The sequence below is a fragment of the Lissotriton vulgaris genome, chromosome 5 (genome assembly GCF_964263255.1).
Source record: "Lissotriton vulgaris chromosome 5, aLisVul1.2, whole genome shotgun sequence".
Classification (NCBI taxonomy): domain Eukaryota; kingdom Metazoa; phylum Chordata; class Amphibia; order Caudata; family Salamandridae; genus Lissotriton; species Lissotriton vulgaris.
This window is the reverse complement of record NC_141693.1, coordinates 1,510,825,691-1,510,849,465: the sequence shown is the minus strand read 5'-3', so window position 1 is coordinate 1,510,849,465 and position 23,775 is coordinate 1,510,825,691. Positions and strand designations below refer to the sequence as shown.

Here is a 23,775-nt window from a genome sequence, read left to right as displayed (position 1 = left end):
GTGATTCTTAATAAATATCTTGTTTATTTTCATAACACTTGTGTGGTGTCCTTTCACTTGGTGTTCAAGGGGTATATGTGTGGTAAACAGCTGGCTTAACACGCCCTCTCGAGTCTTTAGCCTTAGACTGCTCGTATCCACGCTACTAGGATAGCTGGTCTATAAGGTTGACTTACAACCAATCATCAATAAGGGTTGCTGGACTGATACATAGTGTTCACTAGAATAGTGAGCACTGCATATCAGGCCACCTTCTCACACTCACCAATTGCTCCACATTCTTCTCCTTGACTACTCCTCAGCGTTTATTCTCTTACTCTTCCAGATTTGCTACAGTCTTTCAGTTCCAAATGGTCCTTTCTTACTTCATACCTGATGTCCATGCCTCTTTGCCTGTTCAGTGCCAATTTGCTACTTTTCTCTTTGTCTAGTATGTTTAGCTCGGGTCAGATGGCAATGTTTGTTACGAGGCATTTTCAGATCAGCATTTCAATTAGCAGTGCATTGCTCCAGGTCTGGTTTATTTGCCATTTCCGCCAAGTCAACTGCTGGTCAACTGTACTGCAGATTACCTATTCACTCCAGACGCATCAGGAGAGACAAGTTTGAAGATGAAAATCCTGAAAGGCGGAAATGAGACTGTCATCATCCCGAGGCTTGGTGATACCTCTTCTTGTAACTAAGGAGGTGTGCACCATCTTAGAGTGAGGGTTGTGTTCTAACCCCTCATGTCTGAGAGAAAATAAATAACTGCTTTGTGTGGGCCTGAGTGTAAGTAAACCAACTTTCAGTGGCATAATTAACTCCTGCAGTTCACTCACCCTCAAGGCCAATGTAATCGCCACGAAGAAGGCTGTTTTGAAGGTCAACAGCTAGAGGGGATAATTGTGTAAAGGCTCAAAGGGAGCACACATCAGATAAGTGAGGAACAAATGAAGGTTTCACTGTGGCATAACAAAGGGTGTAGGTGGAAACAGGTGAGCCAGCCCTTTCAGAAATCTATATAAAATGGGAGATTTGAAGAGAGAGTGTTAGTCTGGCAGCCGCAAAAAAATAGACGGAGCACAAAGTTAACCCTTGAGAGTTCCCAAGGCAGAGCCCTCTGGGCAAGGCTCAGAATGAACAAAAGGACAGTAGAAAAAAACGCAGAAAGAAAGTCGATAGATCTTTCTGTACAGTATTAAAAAAAATCTGCCTATGGCAGGCGTATATCATCTTAGTGGAGGGCTCAGGACGGCCCCCCAGACGTCATGCGTCACAGTAGAAGTGTGCAGACTGCGGGCCATCCGAATTCCTCCCACTCCTTAAAACTCCCGCACAGCACGAGAATTCACGCAGCATCCAAGGGGTTAAGAGAACCCCAGCGAATGCAGGAGGTCCGCCGTAGTCTGAAGGTAGAAGACGACTTCCTGGGGTGAGGATGCCTTCAACAGCCAGTCATTGAGGTAGCGGAAGACTGACACTCCTAACCTGCGCAGATGGACTGCGACCACCACCTTCACCTTGGTGAACACCTGAGGGGCACTGGTAAGGCCAAAGGGGAGCATGGTAAACTGAAAGTGCTTGCAGCCTACCTTGAACCGCAGGTAATTCCTGTGGCCCGGCAGGATGGGGATGTGAAAATACGCGTCCTGTAGGTCCAACGCTCACATCCAGTCTTCCAGGTCGAGGGCAGACAAGACCTGAGCCAGACTGAGCATCTTGGACTTCTCCTTCTTCAGGAAGAGATTGACGGTCCGAAGATCTAAGATGGGCTGCAACCATTTGTTCTTCTTCGGAATCAGAAAGTAGCAGGAATAACAGCCACAGTCTACCTCTGAAACAGGGACTCTTTCAATAGCTCCCTCGGCCAAGAGAGCTGTAACTTTCTCTTGGAGCAACCTTAAATGATCCTCCATCAGCCGTTCCTGATTTGTCAGAATGAGATGAGGAAAAGAGAGGAAAGACAGAGAAAAGCCCTGCTGGATGATCTGCAAGACCCACTTGAACAATGTTATGGATCTCCAGTAGGGGGGGAGATGATGACTAAATTTCCCACCAACTGGAGTATTGTGGTCCTGCAGAGTTCACCTAGGAGTGCTTGGAAGCTGCAGCTGCTGGGGGCAGTGTGGCCGATGATTTCTGTCCTCCATTCCTGGATCGGATGCTTTCCGCGTCCACGTCTTCGCACGGCTTGGGCAGTCTATGCAGGATGGTGGCTGGGAAGCTTGCCCATGAGGAGTGGAGTAGAGCTCCCTGTGTCCTCAATACACAGTTTCCTTGTCATTTTTGGCTTCCAGCTTTTTTTAAGGAACATATTTCCAAGCTCACTTCTTCCTGTTTAGAGCTGAAAGTTTTATCCAAATCCTTAATTTTTATCCAGGCTTCCTGTTGAGAAACATGTGTATAGGCCTTGTGTCTAGGATGGATAACTATAGCTCCCTCTATGTGGGTTTGTGCAGTAACTTCTTTATGGTCTTTAAATTATCTAGGATGCGGCTGCACAGCCAAGAGAAGATCCTGTATCTCTATCATCTTAGGGCTCCCCATTGGTTTCTTGTTCACAAGGATTGTCTCTTGAATGAATGAATGTCCAAACTTATAGAACCCACAGCTACTCAGAGGGGCCAATAGATTGGTGGCCCAGTGACAAAGGCAAGGCACAGTGGTTTGAAGAGACCAATGAGTATATGGTGGTGCAAAATGTATTAATGTACGTGTTTTGTTAAATTGTTTTATCACTGTACTCATTTCAATTCATATAGGACAAGGAAAGTTAAGTCAGTTAATTTAGTGACAGAGCAAGAGCTGAACAAGTCATCTACAAATAAGTGTGTGGTTTATTCAAGAGTTACCACAGGCATTGTTGTTTTATTGCCATTCTACTACAATATTGTTCCTTTTTCTCTCGAGTCGGATCATGGTTCTCCAATAATTGAAGAGGTCCCGGTCCTGTTTGCAAATCGGGCGCAGAGACACTTCGCTACCAGGATCTGCTTTTCTGTACTTACATCTAACCTTCAGCATAAAAAAAAACGAAAGACAGCTTAAAAAAAACCCTCTAGAGTTCCCACGGGGCTGAAACATGTTGACCCTTACAGTGCGGAAGATTAGTAACTCGATCTAGTAAACGCACCACTATCGTTTTTTTAATCTTCCACATCACTATTTCCCAAATAAAATACCTATGATGAAAGTGATGTAGGGAATTTTAATTCATTTCATGAGAGCACGAGCACACCCTCCTTCATTATTCCTGACCACTATTGAAAAACCAGTAGGTCTTCCTCCAGGTGGAGGTCAGCATATTGACAAACAAAAAGACCCAATGATGATGCTGAAATAGTACACATAGGCGGAGAACCAAGATATACCGCCAACGGCCTGTGTACTCATATGACGGTTTTTATGACGGTTCCCACATGAACAAAGACCCTACTTAGACAGGACAAGTGGTCCATTCTTCCCCCTCTTTTGTTGTTGCACTAACCATTGAAAGCCGAATGGATCACAGTTTCTCTTTCCCTCCTCATTGATTATAATGAATATGGTATCAAACACACATTTCAAGTAAGCTATCACGACCAGCACCCCCACTTATCTTGCAGACAAGCTCTCCATCTTTGGTGGATCTTGGCACACCCACAGCCAGGACACCATCAGACTTCAGACGAGGAAGTGTTAAAAAGAAAAAAGAAGTCCTTTCCCATCTGCACTCAGGATCTGGAACAACATCCCCGACCCGTATCCATCAGGACCACCAAACGCCCTTCCAATTTAGGAAACAGCTGAAGACTCACTTTTTAAAATCACTACATCACAATGCATTAACCGCCTAGAACTCAATTCCATTACTCATTGACTTTATGCGTCTTTTTGACTATGTACAGATCTCCACTTCCTCTTTGCTGTGTTCACTTTATTGAAACACCTTATACAGACATACAAACAATAAGGTACTGTGGTAGCTGTGGTCATGTGTAGAAGAAGGGGGTGCCTCTCCCTTCTCAGGAACAGGGGCCATTGGTTCAATGTCCATATCCTTCTAGTTTGGAATTGATAGTGGTCCATAGAGCCCTGTAGGTATATACGTCTTCCCTTATGATGTGGCCTACTGGTCCTGTCAGAGGACATTCATAAGATTGGATAGGCAATGCTGAGTATCCCAAATCCTCACAGCCTAGGCAGGATATTCCATATCCACCCAGCATGCTTAGCGGGGGGAAAATTCATTATGGTCTGTATTTTGGGTTCAGGCATGGTAAATGTTTGAAGATCATGCTTATTTGCAGATCTCCCAGCTGTTTTCCGGGTTGTTGAAGACACCGACTTGCAGGATGGAAATAGGTTATTGCATGCTGTACTCATGTCAAAAGAAACGGCTGGGTACTTTATTCAATTTTCAACATTTAAAGCTTTTGGCCCACATCAGGACAAGGTGTCCATATATAGATAGGTGGTCATTGTATTTCATTTTGCTGACTGGTACCATGTCTGGTGTGCATTTGCTACATAAACTGACAGTGGATTCAGTACAGTTGTGTGTTGTGTTGCATTATGCTATGTTTATTTGTAGAGTGCAATATCACCCGCAAGGGTATACCAGTGCTGTGCGGGAGAGGGAGACAGGCCACAGGGGTGGAGGATAGTCGAAGAGTAAGGTCTTCGGCTTCTTGCAGAATTCAAAAAGTGAAGAGGAGGCTCTGATGTGAAGTGGGATGTCTGTCATGCTTTAAAGTAAAGAATGAGAAGGCTTGACCTCCGATTCTGTATATTGTGTATGCATGGTCTATAGCGCAAATGGGAGTCCGTCTAAGCGGAAGTGCCTAGATAGTTTGTGAAAGGAAATGCAGCTGTTCAGGTAGGCCAGGCCCATGGCATGCAGTGTTTTCAATGTGTGGGTGAGGAGCTTGAAGTGTGCACACTTGTGTATCGGGAGCCAATGGAGCTCCCTCTAGTGTGGTGTGATGTGGGTTGTGCCTGGGAGGTTGCAAATGAGTTTGGCCGCTGCATTCTAAATATTTTGTCTTTGTCTAGTGAGATGTTTGGAGATTCCGGTATAGAGACAGTTTCCATAGTTCAGTCTGCTGGTGATGAGGGCACTGGTGACGGTTCTTCTGGTGTTGCTCGGGAGCCATTTTAAAATCTTTCTCAGCACCTCCAGGGTGTGGAAGTAGGGATGACGTGACAGTGCTGACTAGGTGGCCATATTCAGCTTGATATCACTGATGTTGCAGAGGTTTCTGGCATGTGATCTGGGAGTGGGAGTGGGTCTGAGGCTGGCTGGCCACCGGTTTGAGTGCCACGTGGAGGTATTATACCTAAAGATCACTACCTCTGTCTTGTTCGTGATAAGTTTGAAGCAATTGGATTTCATCCAGTCGGCTACTTCAAATATGCAGGCAATTAACTTGTTCCTTATGTTGGGGGTATGATCCAAGAGGGACAGAATGAGTTGCACATCATCGGCTTTGGTGAGGATCTTGATGTCACTGCCCAGAGGGGGGTCATGTAGGAATTAAAGAGGGTGGGTGGGACTGAGTGATGAGCCTTGGGGCATTCTGAATATGAGTTATTGGGTTTCTGGCAAGTATGGAGTCAGGTTGACTATCTGTCTTCTTCTTGCCACGAAAGAAGAGCTCCAGCAGAGGGCAGGTCCTTGGATGCCAATCTTGCAAAGTCCCATTATAAAGATGAGGTGTGATACCATCTCAACCGCTGTTGAGAGGTCCAGTAGGATACGGGCTGTGGTTCCCCTCTGCCCAGGATCATGTATAAGTGAAAAAGTGGCCTCTTGACCCTAAAGTTCTGCTGAGTGGACTGATTAGTACAGACATGTTTGTCTCATAGTTTGCCGCACATTTCCATGCTGTGGGAAAGGACCACTTGCCCACCTAGAGGCTTGTAGTGTTTACAAATGTTCAGAAATCCCAGCATCTATAAATATACAATCAAACATAACCTTTCAAGATTCAATGCACAATAAATCAGAGACTGATAAAAGTCACAAACCTGTGGCTTTTTTAAGGCTGCAATTGATACATAATAACACACACATTTGCATTGGTTTCACATCAATGTTTATAAAAAAAGAATCTGATGTCAGAAGAATTGTTATCTACTTTTATGTGAACAATGGGATTTCCACTCAGTGAAGCATAGAAAACGTCTATTGTTCAAGACATGGGGTGAATAGAAATGGCATAGTGATCCTCTGAAGGTTATTTGGAGATACTTGCTATTGCTCCAAATGATTAGTAATTTGTACCTTTCCAATGCATATCCTTGAGTACATGGACAGTAATGAGCATATGGGTCGTTTACCGTTGGACCTGTGTGATTCTTAGTTCTATACTACTAGGTAGGACAGCCTGTTAAGAGTAACTCTGGAAAGGGTTACCGTTAAAGATATGTTTCCCTTATACCAATGGGTACAGGGGAGAAACTGCTTCCAAATAGTCATTCATGAGATAAAGAGCACCAGGTAATGAGAATTAAATGTTGGTGTTGTGCAAAAAGAGATATTAAGAATTAGAAGGGATAACCTATTAGAAAGACTCCAACACACAGTACCCTAAGGCATGTTTCTGGTTCACCAGTTGATAAAATGGAGAGACTGCTTGTACATACTTCATCACTCCATAAAGTAGGAAAGTAGGACAAAAAGTGTTATTTGGGTGAGTAAGAATGTAAGTCTGAGGAAGGAGTTTCAGCCCAGTTAGTAATGTTCATACCTTTAAAGATATTTTGAGGATACTGGTATATGTGGGCCATATATGAAGGAACCTGGAAGTTTGTAAGAAAAATTTTCTAATCAATACTTGGCTTTAAGCTCCTTAAGGAGACACAGTAATTGGTTAGGATCTTTGAAAAAGCAACCGGGCACCTGGTTGTCCTTGTGAGTTCCCTTGTTCGTTATATGTGGTCCATGAACAGTTGTTTCTGTTTACTTCAGTCAACTTCAGACAGGAAATTTGGTTTGTGACAAACTTTAACACCTGCTATTTCATGCCCTTATTTAAAGCACTCACATCTTGGATGATTTCGTACTCTGCCACCAGTAGCTTTGAGCCAGGAACTTGTATCATGAGGCTGGGTTAGTGCACTACTTTCAGATGGTTGTGGGGTCTACATTACATTACATTCCTTCAACGTAAAGAGTTTTTCTTCTGGTTCTAGGGCTGGTTTTTGTTGGAAAGTGGAATTTTATGTGGTGAGGGGGTTAGGCCTCACCACGTAATATCACAATAATCCCAGATAGTCCTGGGTTACACACTAATAAATCCTTAAGTCAGTCATCATAAAGTGACAAGGAGCAGTCAGGCTTCACTAGAGGAACATGTGTTACACATTTCAGAGTACCAACATGGAAGATAAGGAATTAATAACACTCAATGGAAATCTGACACTAATTTATAAACATAAAGTGTTTGTTATCTTATTGTACACACCAAAATTAATGGAATATCATACCTATAACCAGAGTTATAGATTTTAGAAGCAATATTAAATCAGTGCAAAATAATAGATGAAAAACATAACATTGCAGTCAGTGGGAAAAACCACTAGTGACCATCGGCCACTTTGAGGTTGAATTATGTGGAACCTTTGCAGGGTTTAGTTTGAGCGGGTCCTAAGACCAGGCCACGACAGTCAGTACAATTTTACCTTGCTGCTAAATCTCCTGAGGCACAGCCGGGAGAAGGGACCCCTAGCACTATTTTAGACTTTGTGTGTTTATTAATTGCTTTTAAAAGTTTATTCACTGTACCTTACTCCTCGCACAGCGAAAAAACGCTGCCGAGGGCGGGGGTTTGTTGTATTGCTGAGGCACAATTGGCCGGAACAGAAAGCCACGCCCACCAACCGTAGCCACGCCCCTTTTTCAGCAAAACGCGCGCTGAACACGAGCGCTGCGTCTTTGCTGCTAAATCTCCTGAGGCACAGCTGGGAGAAGGGACCCCTAGCACTATTTTAGACTTTGTGTGTTTATTAATTGCTTTTAAAAGTTTATTCACTGTACCTTACTCCTCGCACAGCGAAAAAACGCTGCCGAGGGCGGGGGTTTGTTGTATTGCTGAGGCACAATTGGCCGGAACAGAAAGGCACGCCCACCAACCATAGCCACGCCCCTTTTTACTCCCCACCTCATCCCTATGTAAGATGTGCCCTTACAGGAAGCGCAGCGGACGAGCGCAGCGGGCGCGACGAATGCGCGCCGAAGGCGCGCTTAAGGCAAGCTCGTCTGCGCTCGTCCGCGCCGAGACCGGGCCCAGGGCATCCCCCCCTGCCCGAGCTCTCCCGCTCCACAAGGCAAACAGATACAGCAGAGAAACACTCATGCTACTAAACCCTTTGGCAGGCAGAGCTAACTGCCCTCGTCTAAGTCCCCACTTTGAGTCCGAGACCAATAGTCTATGTCCCAACTGCCTAGGGCGCCTGCCTCATATCAATCCCCTTCCACTAGTTTTACATTCGAACCCTGATCAGAACACAGGATATAGGCACTTCCTGCCAACACACGCCGTCCCCAAACAGACCATTAAGGGAGAACTAGTCAGTGGACTATTAAACGTCAGGTCTCTGCCGAAACACGCCACTGAAATACAGCTTTTGGTCGAGTCCAACCATTTGGACATTTTATTTCTGACTGAGACATGGACGGCTGCGGGAATGGAACTAGAGCTAGGGCCGGCCTGCCCGCCAGGATACAAGATCATTCATAAACCTAGGACCATAGGACGAGGAGGAGGAACAGGGATCATCTTTAAAGAGGAGCTAAATGTTGCTACCTTAGATGTCGACACGGTTTCATGTGCTGAAATACTTGGGATATCGATCAGACATGACTCAGGCCACTGCCTCACGAGCCTAATCTGCTATAGGACTCCGGGACATATCAACGCAACACAACAGCAGGAATTGATTGCCGTCATCAACAACATATCAATCTCACACAGCAAACTACTGGTACTAGGAGATTTCAATCTTTGGGATAATGACCAACTACACACGGCCTTCCACAATATCACCCACTCTTGGGAAAACTTAGGGCTGAAACAGTGGATAACTACCCCCACACATAAACAGGGAAATACACTGGATCTAATATTTGCTGCAGAGGATCTTATTACAATGAGAACAACGCTCCCAGTAGATTGGTCAGACCATCACCTCCTACTTTTCAACATTCACACCTTGACTAATAAAGGACCTACTAATACACAGAGCAGATCCTTTATTGGACGCGATTGGAAAGGCCTGCTAAAAAGGAAAGAGAAAGGAAAGTTCAATCTCCATCACATTGGGAATTCGTTCAACCCAGAGAACGACATCACCACTAACTATCTCACGTTGTGTAAAGAAGTAACCAAAAAGCTCGACGATACTGTACCCCTGAAAGTAATCAGGAAAAGAGGAAGACCCTCCGCGCCCTGGTACACGGATAACCTGAAGGCACTGAAAAGAGCCTGTAAAAACGCCGAAAGGATGTGGAGAAAAAATTACTCGGAGCCGGAGAAACTGATATGGAGACAAACCATTGTAAGATATAAAAAAGATATCATCGCAGCCAAAGCAAACTATTTCGCCGACTTACTACTCCACAGCTCTAATAAGTCCCGTGACACTTTCAGGATAATCAGAGAGTTATCCAATCCGGATTGTGCGAACAGTCAAATTAAGCCCTCACAAGAATTATGCGATGACTTAGCTTCCTTCTTTCAGGAAAAAATCACTAAAATCATTGAGGGAATGAAGAGTGCTTCCATCTCCTCTGAGCAGGATAATAGTAACCCCGAGAATAGGGAGAAGAGCGAAGACCACGCAGGACGACCCAACCCAAAGGCTACCTTAGAAAATTTTAAAGTCCTTACAGAACAAGACTTCACAAAAACTGCTCTTAATACAACCTCAGGGTCCCCTTTGGACCCTTTGCCTCACAAAATAGTAAAGGAGTTCAGGGATGACCTTTTCCCAGTATTGCAACAGCTTTGCAATCAATCCCTCATTTCTGGCACAGTACCAAAAGGATGGAAATTGGCGGTTGTTACCCCCCTATTAAAGAAGCCTAATCTAGACCCGAACTGCAAAAAAAACTTCCGTCCTATATCGCTCCTGCCATACCCTATAAAGATCATAGAGCGGTGGGTCAGCAGATCCCTTGCCCTCTTCCTAGAAACCAACAACATCCTGGAAGAGGAGCAATTCGGTTTCAGACCAGCTCACGGAACCGAGTCAGCTCTGCTGACAGTTCTGGATGACCTGCGAATGAGGGCGGACAGGGGGGAATCAGCAATCCTAATTCTGCTGGACCTGTCCGCCGCATTCGATACGGTGAGCCACGACATCCTGCTGACAAGACTAAAAAACATTGGAATCGGCGGAGTGGTGCTCGATTGGTTTCACTCCTATTTAAAAGACAGATGGCAGGCAGTAGCCATCCCCCCATATCAGTCGGAATTTGTTAAAGTCCCACATGGCGTCCCACAAGGGTCCGCAATCAGTCCGATACTTTTTAATATATATATGCAACTCCTGTTGGGCACTATCAAGACCCACGGTATTAGCGTGATCAACTATGCAGACGACACGCAGCTGATGATTTCCCTTGATGGTGCCCAGGCCAACTCACTCACGGCTTTCCATACCTGCATGGCAGAAATGACACTCTGGCTAAACCAGAACTCACTACAATTTAATAGTGATAAAACGGAAATAATGCACTGCACAGTTGGCAGAATTACCAGAAGTCTACCCACCGATTTCTGGCCCTTGGACTCGGGGGAGTCATTAACCCCAGTGAAATCAGTGAAGAATCTCGGAGTCAGCTTTAATGACTGTCTGAGCTTAGAGACCAATGTCAACAAGCAGATGTGTAGCTGCTTTGCTTTAATGAGAGGACTGCGAAAGCTGCTACCCCTCTTACCAGCGCAGGTCAGAACCACCATAGTTAGGAGCACCATTCTCAGCCGCCTGGATTACTGTAATGCTCTGCTTCTGGAATCCCCGGCCTATTTGATCTCCAGACTGCAAAGCATCCAGGCGGCAGCAGCGAAGCTGGCACTCTCCCGAGAGCGAAGATCCTCTACCACCCTCGCTCTAGCCGATCTTCACTGGCTACCTGTACATCAAAGGATCTGCTTTAAATCCCTCTGCATTGTCTTTAGGGCAGTACACGGAATGGGCCCCCGACCACTTCAAAAGAAATTCAAATGGTATATACCCACACGGTCCCTCCGTTCCTCATCTTCCAACCTGATAAGCATACCCAGGATCAGGAAAGCCACTTATGGTGGCAGAGCTTTCAGCATAGCCGCAGCCCATCTGTGGAACAAATTGCCTATCGACATCAGGAAAACAGACGAACTGATGGCTTTCCGTAAAAAGGTGAAAACATGGCTCTTCCCCAAAGTTTAATCTCACCAGAACTTTATACTATCCCCCTCCTCTGATGCACAGCATTTTCAGCAATATGTACACAGCGCCAGGATGCCCGTAGGGTTGCAGAAGCGCTCTACAAATGCTATAAATAACTAAATAAATAAATTACCTAGCCCAGGGAGTCCGGGTGCAGAGGTGCTCTGGCTGTCTACGGTGCCGAACGGAAGCCACGGTAGTTGCTGATTTTACCGCTTTCACTGTGCTGCAAGAAACAAGAATAAAAAGCAAACAGGAGACACAGTTACTGATGTCAGATCCTGGTTGCATGGTGTTCCCTCTAGATGCAGTGTCGAGTTTGGGGGATTCGCGGCCCACAAGCCTTGGCAGCAGTAAACCCAGCTAAAAGGTATGGGCACTTCAGAGGGTCCAGGGGTATGAGGTAGCAGCCTGAATCTTTGGACAGGCAGGACTACAACTCCCACAATGCAATGGACCATCTGGTTTTCTTTGATCCATTGGCGGGCCCGTTGGCCTGTGATTCTTAAGATCCTGGAAGTGTTTTTACCTCCAGTGTCGGGGGTTTCCACAGCGATCCATGAATCAGAGGATGGCAAATTTGATCCACGGATGAAATTCATTCTCACAGTTCCAATTCTGTTGCCACGGGGACAGAGTATACCTCTTCAGCTTTGGCTGGTGGGGAAAGTGCTGTTGTCATGGACAGAGGTTCCTTCTTGGTTTTTCTTCATTTCAGGTTGATCGGATCTGAGGTTCTGGTGTCAGGGGGTTCCCTTAAATCCTAGATTTAGGTGAGTTAGGGGTGTAGAGACTAGTAGCCTATGGGCATTTCCATCCTGCAGCTTATCTGCCCCTGAGGAGACCACATCCAGTTTTCACCCAGAACTCTCTATCCTGCCACTCCTAAACATAGGGAAAAACATTTTAGGGTACACACCGTACTGCTCACCCTGGAGATGTGGTCAGCCTTCTACCTTGCATACCTAATTTCCAACCTGTCCCTAGCAAATGTGCCTGGTGCAGGGGAGGTCTGTTTCCTCCACTGTGAGTCATCCCCCATGCATATCAGAGGGTGTAAAGCCTTTGTGGAGAAGTGTGGCTCAATGGTTAGAGCGGCAGACCCTGATGCAGAGGTATGGCCCGGACTAGGGTTCAATTCCCGCCTCAGGCGGGTCTTGGGCTAAATTTCCCCGTACCTGACAATTCTTGCCTCGGTGCCTATTCTAATCATGGGTCCCATGCTGCAACTCTGGGCAATAGCTTGCTTAATCTCCACAACTGACCCACCAGCGCCAGGATGCCTGGCCTCACCTTGGGGGGCCCAGGAGTGGGCACTTCACATGGAAAGGCCAGGAGGGGTTCCAAAGTGGTATGTGTACAGCGCCGTGATACCCCTTGGGGTGATTGTGCGCTATATAAGCTCTACAACATTTACATTTACATAAAGCCTTTAAAGCTCACCTCTTTGATGTGCCCATTCACTAGCATGCATGGGAGGACCTCCTTCTTGCCCATGCCTTTGTTTCTGACTCCTGGGAATGTTCACACTGCCTAGCAGGAGGTCAGAGTCCTGTCCTGGCAGCAGCAGGTGAGGGAAAAGGCAGGCTTGCCTTTTCAAAGCATAGGACAGCTAGGGCAACCAGGTGGGCCCCTGGGTGCATACCACATCGCCTTGACATGAGAATTGTGTCAGGGGTGATAAGACATGTAGTTTGATACCAAACATTACATATTTTTATCCGAACCATCATTGAGAAGGCAAATTCGAGTATGCCTGGGTGCCAGCCCATGTTATCCTAGGGGACTGCTTGCACCTATAGTGGTTTCCAATTAGGAAAACCACTACAGGGACATATAGGCTTGCACTCATATGCCTTCACCCTTAAAATATTCCACCCTGCCTCCTTGCATCGGGAGTCCTTCCTTTGGTGTGTCTGACATATATAAATATCAGTGTAGGTGACTGTGCCACATATGGTGAGGGCACATTCGAGTTCGAGCAGTTAGCACTGCTCTCGTAGTCTGCACCGGCAGATACACAGTCAGTAGTTTGTGTGGGTCACTCAGGCTGGCACAAGACCATGCTGCTGCCCTGGGGAACCCTTTTCCATCAATGCCCTAGGTTCTCCCTGTAACTTACACTAGGGACTTATAGTGGGTAAAGTATTTACCAATTTGAGATTACCGAAGTGAACATAACAGTTTTATGAGAGCAAGCACCCCCACCAGGGTATGAGCAGCAGACTACAGTGCACTATCAGAGTCATAACCATCAGCAATTGGAGAAAAAAGTGGGGTGACAATACAGAAAGGGGCACTTTCCTATAGTTATGCTTTCCGCCAGTGAAATGAGGGTGCACTGTTCTATCCTCCCCTTCAGGATATCACTTGAGAGCAATGACAGTGAGCTGGTTCATGCTGAACTAACATTGGTGAGGGCAATTATGGGCCTGCCATATACTCTAGGGAAATTTGCACAGATAATACGTTGCTTCCTGGAAGGTGGTGTACCCGTAGACCTGTGCAGGAGGCTTTGGGGTTGCCATATCATCATTTACCTCCCATTATCAGTTGCGGTAGTGGCTGAGGTTTTTTTTGCTTCCTTCTATTTTACAATCAGTAGATTTTCTGTACTCCATAGGCCCTAGTATAGACTTGACAGCTGTCATGAGCTCTGTGCTGATCTCTGAAACTGGGTTGAAAGGACTTTTATGGAAATATGGAAATAAAATGTGTATTACTCTTTGGTAAATCTTCATTATTTTCCCTTACCCATCCCATTCCTTAAGCCTACCTTCATGCATCAGTCCCTAATTCCAGACTGAACTTGGTAGTTAGACAGCATGTTTCACGAGACAGGGCTTCCTCTATAGGACACTCCAGGCATTGTGAGATGGGCCTCCAGAGGAAAGGACTGTCTGGGGGAGGGGCCTTCCAGGAATAGTACCCTCTGGGGGAGGGGCCTTTCAAGGATAGGATGCTCCCGGTATTGTGGGTGTAGCCTCCCAAGGATAGATAACCTTTTACTTGGCTACAGCTGACAGGTGAGTAGAAGGAATGAAAATGGTTAAGAGGCGCCCAATGTACTCTACTAAAAACAGACAATGGTCCCATCCAGTGAGATACAAATGGTTTGAGTGCAGAATGCTTCCAATACAAGACTCCTCTCTCTAGAACACATGTGCTTTATCCCTCCTCTTGAAAATCAGGCTCATGGCATTTAGGAAAACCCTAACAAATGAACTTTGGATCAAACTGAAGGTGTGAAGGTCAATAGTATATGAACCTTCACTGCATCCATTCTCACCACCTGTAACCTCCCTTCCCTACCTAGCAAAGCACTTTGAAGTGACCAACCGCCATCTCAATACAGCAAAGAAAAATATATAAATACCTGTAAAACTGCTGGGCATCAGTCTTGTGGTGGCATTGAAGGATTATTGTGCGTATTCATCTTCTCTTAACCTCTGGTTGGTAAGTGGAATCATAGTAATAGGAAGTGATGTAGCAGAAAATAGAGACCAACATTGAGGCTTTGAGGCAGAGTGCTGGAAGTGGTATGAGAGTAACACAAGAGAGACATTGGGAGTGGACGTGTGCATTGAAAAGAGATGGAAGAGATTGATGGAGGAGTTCTTGGAGATAGAAGAGGACAAGAGAGAGAAATGTCAGTGGTTGAGAGATTGTATTGTATTGCAGTGTATTGGATTGTTTATATAGAGCTAACTACCACTATATGGGCCGCTGAAGCCCTTGCCTACCTGAGTAGCACCCTACATAGTGTAGGGTGCATGGTTGGATGAATATTGTCATTGTTTTGAACCTATGTTGGAAGTGCTTCGTTGCTATGTGTGATCACTGAGGGGTGGTTATGGTGTAATGGGACTTGTTATGTAGCAGTGTGTTGGATGATGAAGTGTGAGAGACAGATGCTTCCTTTTTGGTTTTTCAGCATGGTGGTAGCTTTGATCAGCTCTGCAGGTCCCTTTAGGGTATTTCATATGATATAGCCTGCTTAGCTGGTTACTGTACTGGATAGTCAAATCTGATATTTTGTTTACAGTCTTTTTCCTGAGCTGGCATGTGTGCATGTGTGCTGATGGACATGTAGCTATGCATGTTCGAGCCAGTGGAATGAGGCTGCTGTCATTTGGTTACTTATTTCTTTAGCTCAAGCCTGGGCAGCGCATGTGCTGTTCTGCGAGGCATGCTGAATTTGAGTATGGACTTGAAGCTCCGCCCTCTCACTGCCGATATTTTTCATTGGCTTGTGTCATTTGTAAAGGCTGGCTTCTGATTCGTTAATAGGATTGTGTGTTGTATTTGCCATTTTAAACGTGCTAAATCATATGTTGACCTCGATTCCATGCAATGCTCTGATCTTCCATTTTGTTGCATCGCACTTCCATTTTGAGCTGCCTTGACCCGGAGTTACACTTTAGCAGCAACATAAACATGTTATTCACGTAAACCAGTAAAAGCAGGTGCGAGGCATCTCGTGAGGATGCCTCGTGAGGTTATGTTGTACCTTCAGAGTGTTTTCATGCATTCCATACTTATCGCTAGGACAGAAGGAGGATGGCCGTGCCAGTCTCCAAGGCTGGAGAGTGGGAAAGGAATGTCTTTTGCCTCGACACTGCCTAAACAGAATCTGGCCAGGTCTGTCTGGGTGGGTCTGATGCAGAGATGGGGGCCAGCACTTGTGAATAGATGGGCGAGAGCGCCTGCTAGAGGCTTCTCGAACAGGTTGATTTAAGCTATAAAAAGCGGGGTCTGTGGGGTGGAGCTCAGGAACTCAGTCTTGGAGTGGACGCACTCGCGGGACAACTTTGGTGCCCGAAGAGATTACTCCCTGAGCTGCCGGTCTTGCGGGTTCCCGACCTGGTGTTCAGTGCTTGGCCTAGGGATGTTGAAGTCTCCGGTGCTGCAAATGAATCTGGTGAGGTGCTTTGTACATTAACTGTTTATATACCTGTATTCACAGTTTCATATTTATGTATATAGGGTGGTGTATTCATTGTTTATTGCCTTTCCCTCGGTGCCTAAGACTTTCTTAGTTGCAGTGACTTATTGCCTTTGCCTACAATATTAATAAAGCTTATTTTTACCTCCAGTGGAGTGTTGGAGTTTCTCTGTGAGTAAGTGGTGTGCGTAAGTTCAGATTACGCAAGTGGGCAAAGCAATACATTTTGGCGTAGTCGGTTGCAGGATATGAACGTTGATTTAAAAGGGGAAAATATTGGGGATTTTTTAGAAATGGAAAGCAGACTCTCAGATATCAGTTGATTTATTTGCATGGGGGTAGCCCATATGCTGTTCTGGCTCATGAGTGAGCTAATTGTGTTTGGTTGAACGAGAATTGCTGTGTGTTTAAATGTGTTTTGTATAAAGGGCTTGTGAATAGCTTTTTTACGTTAGGCAGAAAGGGCTGGATCCCTTTAAAAGTGTTCAGTAAAAGATGCATTTAAAATGTGCTCAGTTGCAACGTGAACGTAACATCTCAGAATATAACCCTGAAAGGTGGGATGACATTTCAGACATAGATAGTGGGGTTGTTTTTAATGTGTTTAACATGTGTCCACAATTTGAGCATTTGCAAAAAGAGCTGAAGGAAATGTTAATTGATGCCCAGTGTGAAAATATTCCTTTGACAACAGAATTAAACGTGCATGATTTACATGTGAAAAATGTTACAGAAAATCTAGTCAGGTTGCCAATTGCACAGGCTGTTTTAATTAATTCTTCCGAAGAGGGTTTTCAGTCAGAAAGGAAAGATAAGAAGACCCGTGTTTTAGAATTAACGATCACCAGTGGTGGAAATAAATCAGACCCAACAGTGTATGATGAACGGTGCTTTAAAAGAGAAATGTACCCATATGTTTTTGAAAGTATACAACAACAGATTGTGTATGACTGGTTAATTAAAAGGTGTGAAAATGTATTTTGTGATATTACCCAAAACCAATGTGCCCATTTTAGCTACAGTGAAGTGCAGGGACTTTTCAATTTAGATGCAGAACAAATGCCCATGAATCTGTGCTTGTGCACACTAAAAGATACTGGACAGAACAGTATGAGAGAAAATGTGATTTGCTTATGGGAGGTCGCACTAGTTGTAAAATGGCCCATATAGACAGAAAATAAGTTTGGTAGGATTTCACAGAAGCAGGGTTGGTGACCCCAATAACTAATGTTTAAAATGATTTTATGTAGCTGGGGCACAAATGTGATAATTCTTTGCCCATGACAGTTGACTGTTACAAATTAAACAAACATATACCTTCTTTTACTGTTGCCGTCCCAGATATTGTTACAGAAGTACAGTGAGACTTTGTATGTGACTTTTTAAGGTTGCCAATGTTTTATACATGATAGTTTAAATTTGCCTGAATTAGCTAAACAGAAGAGCAGAACATTTAGAAATAGAACGCAGGGTGTTGATGGAGGTCAAAAGAGGTTGAGTCTGTTTTTGTCTTAGACGAAAGAAAGGGTTTTTAAAAAATATGCTGTTCCATTTAAGAAGGGAAAATTCCACAGCTTTTAGGTTGTGAATGGCTGGGAACTGACAGGCTTTGATCTGGAAGAAAAAGATAGCACAGCCTGCCTCGGAGCATTTTGTAAAGGCGGGGCTCAAAAGCGAGTACAGGAGCAGAGTCTTCCCTGCTTGTTATGTTTGGCGAGCACCCAAATTGTGTCCGCGGAAGAGCTCAGTGTGAAGAAGGGGGGATTCCACTCTTCAGACTGTGAAGCTTCCTTTAATAGGAAAGAGAGGGAGGCTTGCAAAGGTGCAGGCTTCATCACCATCATGCCCCCTCCCTATGAGGAGGTAGGCAGGGCAGACAGAAATTGGCAGGCGCTTCGCTCTGGGAATGTGAGCTCCTCGAAGGGAGGGTTGCAAGGCAGAGAGCAGGCTCTGTTAGGGTTGAAATTGAGCCAGCCCTGGGACGCGGACATCTCCGAAGGGAGGGGGTCTGCTAGCAAGGAGTGAGAAGGGTGTGAAGGGACTTCCCCAGCCCCTCTGACTGTGAAAGAAAAATCAGATTTTGCCCAAATAAATTTAGAGGATATAATGCAGGTAGTATTCTTGAACTATTCCCCAGATTTAGAGGAGAGCTTTGCAGACAGAAATAAAATATGGGACCTTGAGAGATGTAAAAAGAACATTATGTGTTTTTGAATTGAAGAATTTTTGCAAGACATGTGATACTTGTTTATCGTTTCAGATTGCGGTGCCGGGGTGCAAGTGATGCCCTCCCTGTATGCATGGGCCCTCACCCCCCCTTTTATTATTTTAGCTTGTTATTGGAGAGTGGACCCCCAAACTCCCCCAAGCCTGGAGCCAGACTGGACGGTGGTGATGTCCTGGGGCTGATGGCAGACGGGAGCTGATGATCTATGGAGAACCAGATCAGATGGGGTTCTTCCTTGTCGAGGGGATACTGATGAAGATGGATGCCAGAGAGCTGTCATCTACATAGATGGACTGCTTCTTTCTAAGCGAAGAAGGGATCAGCAGAGTGTGCTACAATTGGAACTGTCCCTTTCAAGTGAGGCTGACTTTGAAAGCATGAGAGCTCTGTGTCTTTCGCACAGGAGAACTGCTTGTGTACCCTGACAAGAGACAGTGGTGTTTTTTTTTTTGTTTTGCGTTTTTCACAGAAAAGAACACTTTTTTTCAGTAGAGACACTTTGCTGCAATTGGAGTAGATATTTTTTGAGCTACAGTTGGCTGCCTTGGCAGTAGAATTTGCAGTTTCATTATTAGAGGTTCAAATGACACAAGCTGAATTATTTTTGATATTTCACCTGAGTTCTTGTTTTAAGTAATGCAGTAAGTGTAAAAAGAACAAAAAGAGAAAACCAGTTCATTATGATCTGCTTTGAATTCAATGTTTTTGAGTAGTCACTTTAACACGAGAGTTATTGATTATGTTTTTGATTCTGTAATGCAGTTTTTACTCTTTCAAATATGGCCTACAGTCTTGTATCCTTCACTTTGACAATTTAGTTTTTAAGGTTTTGCCTTTAAATGAGACATGCAATGTTTTAATGACAATCAGATCTTCAGTTAGATTTTATTTAGTTGCTGGTTATTATGCATTGATACTGCTTTTACAGTTACCCGATACAGTGCCCCAATGATAGTTTTGTTTTTCAATCATGATATTCAGTTGCTAGTTACTTTGCAATAATTCCAATTTTGCAGTTAAAAGATGCGGTCATAGCTGTGCCTTTAGTTCAGTGATTTTATTTTTGATATATGTGAATCGAAGGTCAAGGGGTGGAATGTGTTGTATTTGCCATTTTAAACGTGCTAAATCATATGTTGACCTCGATTCCATGCAATGCTCTGATCTTCCATTTTGTTGCATCGCACTTCCATTTTGAGCTGCCTTGACCCGGAGTTACACTTTAGCAGCAACATAAACATGTTATTCACGTAAACCAGTACAAGCAGGTGCGAGGCATCTCGTGAGGATGCCTCGTGAGGTTATGTTGTACCTTCAGAGTGTTTTCATGCATTCCATACTTATCGCTAGGACAGAGGGAGGATGGCCGTGCCAGTCTCCAAGGCTGGAGAGTGGGAAAGGAATGTCTTTTGCCTCGACACTGCCTAAACAGAATCTGGCCAGGTCTGTTTGGGTGGGTCTGATGCAGAGATGGGGGCCAGCACTTGTGAATAGATGGGCGAGAGCGCCTGCTAGAGGCTTCTCGAACAGGTTGATTTAAGCTATAAAAAGCGGGGTCTGTGGGGTGGAGCTCAGGAACTCAGTCTTGGAGTGGACGCACTCGCGGGACAACTTTGGTGCCCGAAGAGATTACTCCCTGAGCTGCCGGTCTTGCGGGTTCCCGACCTGGTGTTCAGTGCTTGGCCTAGGGATGTTGAAGTCTCCGGTGCTGCAAATGAATCTGGTGAGGTGCTTTGTACATTAACTGTTTATATACCTGTATTCACAGTTTCATATTTATGTATATAGTGTGGTGTATTCATTGTTTATTGCCTTTCCCTCGGTGCCTAAGACTTTCTTAGTTGCAGTGACTTATTGCCTTTGCCTACAATATTAATAAAGCTCATTTTTACCTCCAGTGGAGTGTTGGAGTTTCTCTGTGAGTAAGTGGTGTGCGTAAGTTCAGATTACGCAAGTGGGCAAAGCAATACATTTTGTTAATCCCTCCGTAGTACCGCCTTGACTTCATTTGTAACCTCCCATGAGGACTGGCCCTTTTTCTTTTGTTGTTACATGATATGTCTCATTTCGTCTGTAGGCACTATTTTTTTAATGAGTTTCTCCTACTGCAGGCACGACATACTTTTCTGCAACATTCAGTGCGCCATGCACACTTTCACTTCCCAAGCAGCCCAGGACAATGGAGGCCGCTTCTTTGAAATGAAATAGGCCTCACATTTACATGAGTTTGAGCTATCGACATTGTAAATGACAATGCCTTTTATTTATGAGTTAATTATCAAAACAGATAAATAAAAGGCACTCATATACAATGCCAATAGCTTAAAGTCTTGCAAATGCGAGACCTATTGCATTGCAATTGCTTGTTTATTTATTTAACAATCCAAGATGATGGAGTCCGCTTGGATCTGTAAATAAAACAATTTTCTTTTTTTTTAGCATATTATCACTTTCTGCACTGCTGAGTAACCTTGCAGGAAAATGACAGCTTCCTAGCCCTCCAAAAGAAAAAAGAAAATCCAGAATGGAGGCTGGGCTGGTGGAGAAGGGGTGGAGTGAGCAATGGAGGAGCAGAGAGAAATAAATGAGGAAGCAATAAGAAGCACCCACGCGGTGGGTTATTGTAGGTGGGAAGCAGCACTAACAATCACATGGAGTGCTGAAAGACAAATAAAAATGTAGTTCAATAAATGAGCATTGTAAGGCAATGAAAAGGATGCGAAAGAGGCTATGCTCCAGCAGTGGCATAACGAACCTTGAGGGGGCCACCCTGCAAACTACATGGAGGGTGCCCCTCATGCCCCGGATCCAGCCAAGAGCTCTAAGGCCAGGGACCCGCTATCCTTGCACGGTGCCAGAGGGGCCTGCTGGGCATCGGGGCCCCCCCGCACTGCTGGGGCTGCGGGGGGGCTATTGCAATGCCACTGAGCTCCAGATTAGAAACAAACATAACAACAGGAAGACAAGTCATTGAATAAGAAGCAAGCAAATGCGCATGACACGAAAGTCAACGAATTACGGACGGGATCTAAGCCCACCGTTTTTTGGTGTTGTCTACAAGAGGATTTCACAGACACAGCAAAAATCTCTCTGGTATGTAAGATCTAAAATCACTGGCATTGTGGACAAAAGAGGAACGAAAAGGAAGGACACCACTGAGCATGAGAAGAAAAGAGAATTTGAAACATATATTGGTTGGAAAAGCTTCTGATTGTGCCACTACGGATCAAACCTTCTAGATCAAAATCGTCTAAAAGTTATATATGAAGTTCTGTGGAGTTTAAAGATACTGTATCCTTCAGGTTTAAAGCTTCTAGATACTGATAAACTATCAAACTAATTTCCCTTTTATGATACCATACCCCTTGACCTCCGAGCTTCTGTATCCCTACAGTGTAAACCTGCTAGATCGATTTCCTTGAAGTTTAAAGATCCTCGATTACTAGAGCTCAACGTTTCTAGATCTCTGGTCTGCAAAAATGTATTTAATGTCAGAGATTAAAGGAACTAGAATTACTAAATGTCAGTCTTTTTCTAACTCTAGGGTTACACACGTTTAGCCTAAGAGGGCTAAACTCTAGATGGATACAATCCAAAAGTTCTTTAGTCAATGTCTTTAGACTTTAAATGTAGTTTATCGAGAGAAGTGGGGTCTTTAAAACACGTATCCACACTGCAGAGGTGCAAGAGGGGTGGGGGAGAACAAATTCGTGGGGGGGGGGGCTGAGTCTTCAAGCAAAAGGCAGAGTGGAGCTGCAGGGGCTCTACGAAGGGGCGAAAATCATCAAAGCCTCATTATCAAGCAAAAGGTCTTTTAAAGACCCGTGAAGTGCTCGGGTGCGGCTTTGTGTGTGCCCGGGTAGCTGTCTCATCGCGGCTGACACACACGCTAAAGCCCTTTGAGTCCAATGGGCGTTGCGCGCCTAACACACTTGTCCAATCCTCCAGATTCCTGGATGGGAATATGAGTGAGGTGCTAGGGGAGAGAAATGGGCAAGTTGGCCGCCTGTTGCGTTGCTATTGGCCTACGAGCAATGATGGAGAAAAGAATTAGCTACAAGAAGCACGAGCCCTTTGGATTGGCCATTTAAAGTGAACTGGACTCACCTTCGGAAATGCGCAGGACTATTTTCTTCTTTATCTCAACCGTGTTCGTGCGAGGGATATACACCCCGCACCAGTACACTCCCGCATCCGGCTCCTCTAGCTTCTCTACCGTGACAGATATCTGATGTATTATTTTGTTATCACTAATATGGGTCCTTCCGGATGTGGCGCTCACTAGTGTCTCGTCACTCCATCGTGGTGTTATGACAACAGGATCACAAACACTTGGCCTTGTCTCTCTGCACCATGTTTTCTGCTGATCCTTATAATCGTTTTCGTAGAAGCAGAGCACAGTCACACTTTCTCCAGGGCCGCATTGTACAATCTCTGAGCGCTGACCTGAAAAAGAACAAACTGATTAATCCTGTGACCGGCCAGAAGACAAGGTATCTGCGCCACTTGTTGTGGAGCTAATAATCAACATGACATTGAGTTATTTACATACATATTGGAAGGTGCTCAAACACGGCGTTGAGTGAAGGCGCAGAGGACGTGCAGTCCAGAGGGCCCTGGGTCAGGTTCCCGTGAAGGGATGCCAGGACTACCAGTCAAACCTCCCCCTTCCACCTCAAGGGTGGCCGCGCCGCGCCCTTCCAGTGCCTTGCAGACCCCACACTGACCCGTAAAGGCTCCTGCAGTGTCCGGGCGCCCAAATGACCCCTGCCCTGATAGAACCCGGCTAGCTACAGTGATTGTCCATGTCCAGCTGCTTTTCAATAGCAGCGGGGATTGGGCCCGGATTGACAGAAAAAGCCTGGCCTCTAAAGTTAGCTAAGCTACGCGTAGAAAGGTGTGTGGCACTCTGCCCCATACCGCAAGAATTCCTCCAACGCAGCACTTAAATATACTGCATTATGATGTGAAATTCATGTGTCGCCATGCAACAATAACTACATCTCATATTGTCGACAATGTCGTGTAACGTATCATGTGCAAAGTGACAGCTAAATGTACTTCCTGAAAACACAACCTGATAAAATGCCTTCTCAGTACGTTTGCCTAAACACATATATATCACACTAACATTAGAACACGTCACCCAGACAGAGTCAATCACCTCGGAGCTCCATCCGGAAGTCGACCTTACTTTAAACCAATG

At 45.0% G+C, this 23,775-nt stretch overlaps 1 protein-coding gene and 1 long non-coding RNA gene across 2 annotated transcripts in view; one reads left to right on the top strand and one right to left on the bottom strand.

Moving 5' to 3' along the window:
- LOC147712880 (triggering receptor expressed on myeloid cells 2-like) overlaps nucleotides 1-23,775 on the bottom strand; it is a 696,111-nt gene that overhangs the window by 375,863 nt on the left and 296,473 nt on the right. The window contains exon 3 of the mRNA XM_086923542.1: nucleotides 22,677-23,015. Coding sequence (XP_086779668.1) covers nucleotides 22,677-23,015 — 339 coding nt within the window. The remainder of the gene's footprint in view (nucleotides 1-22,676; nucleotides 23,016-23,775) is intronic.
- Nucleotides 15,702-20,466, top strand: LOC147712882 (uncharacterized). The gene is made up of 2 exons (XR_015296029.1): nucleotides 15,702-16,318; nucleotides 18,603-20,466. It is a non-coding gene; the product is annotated as an uncharacterized LOC147712882 (long non-coding RNA).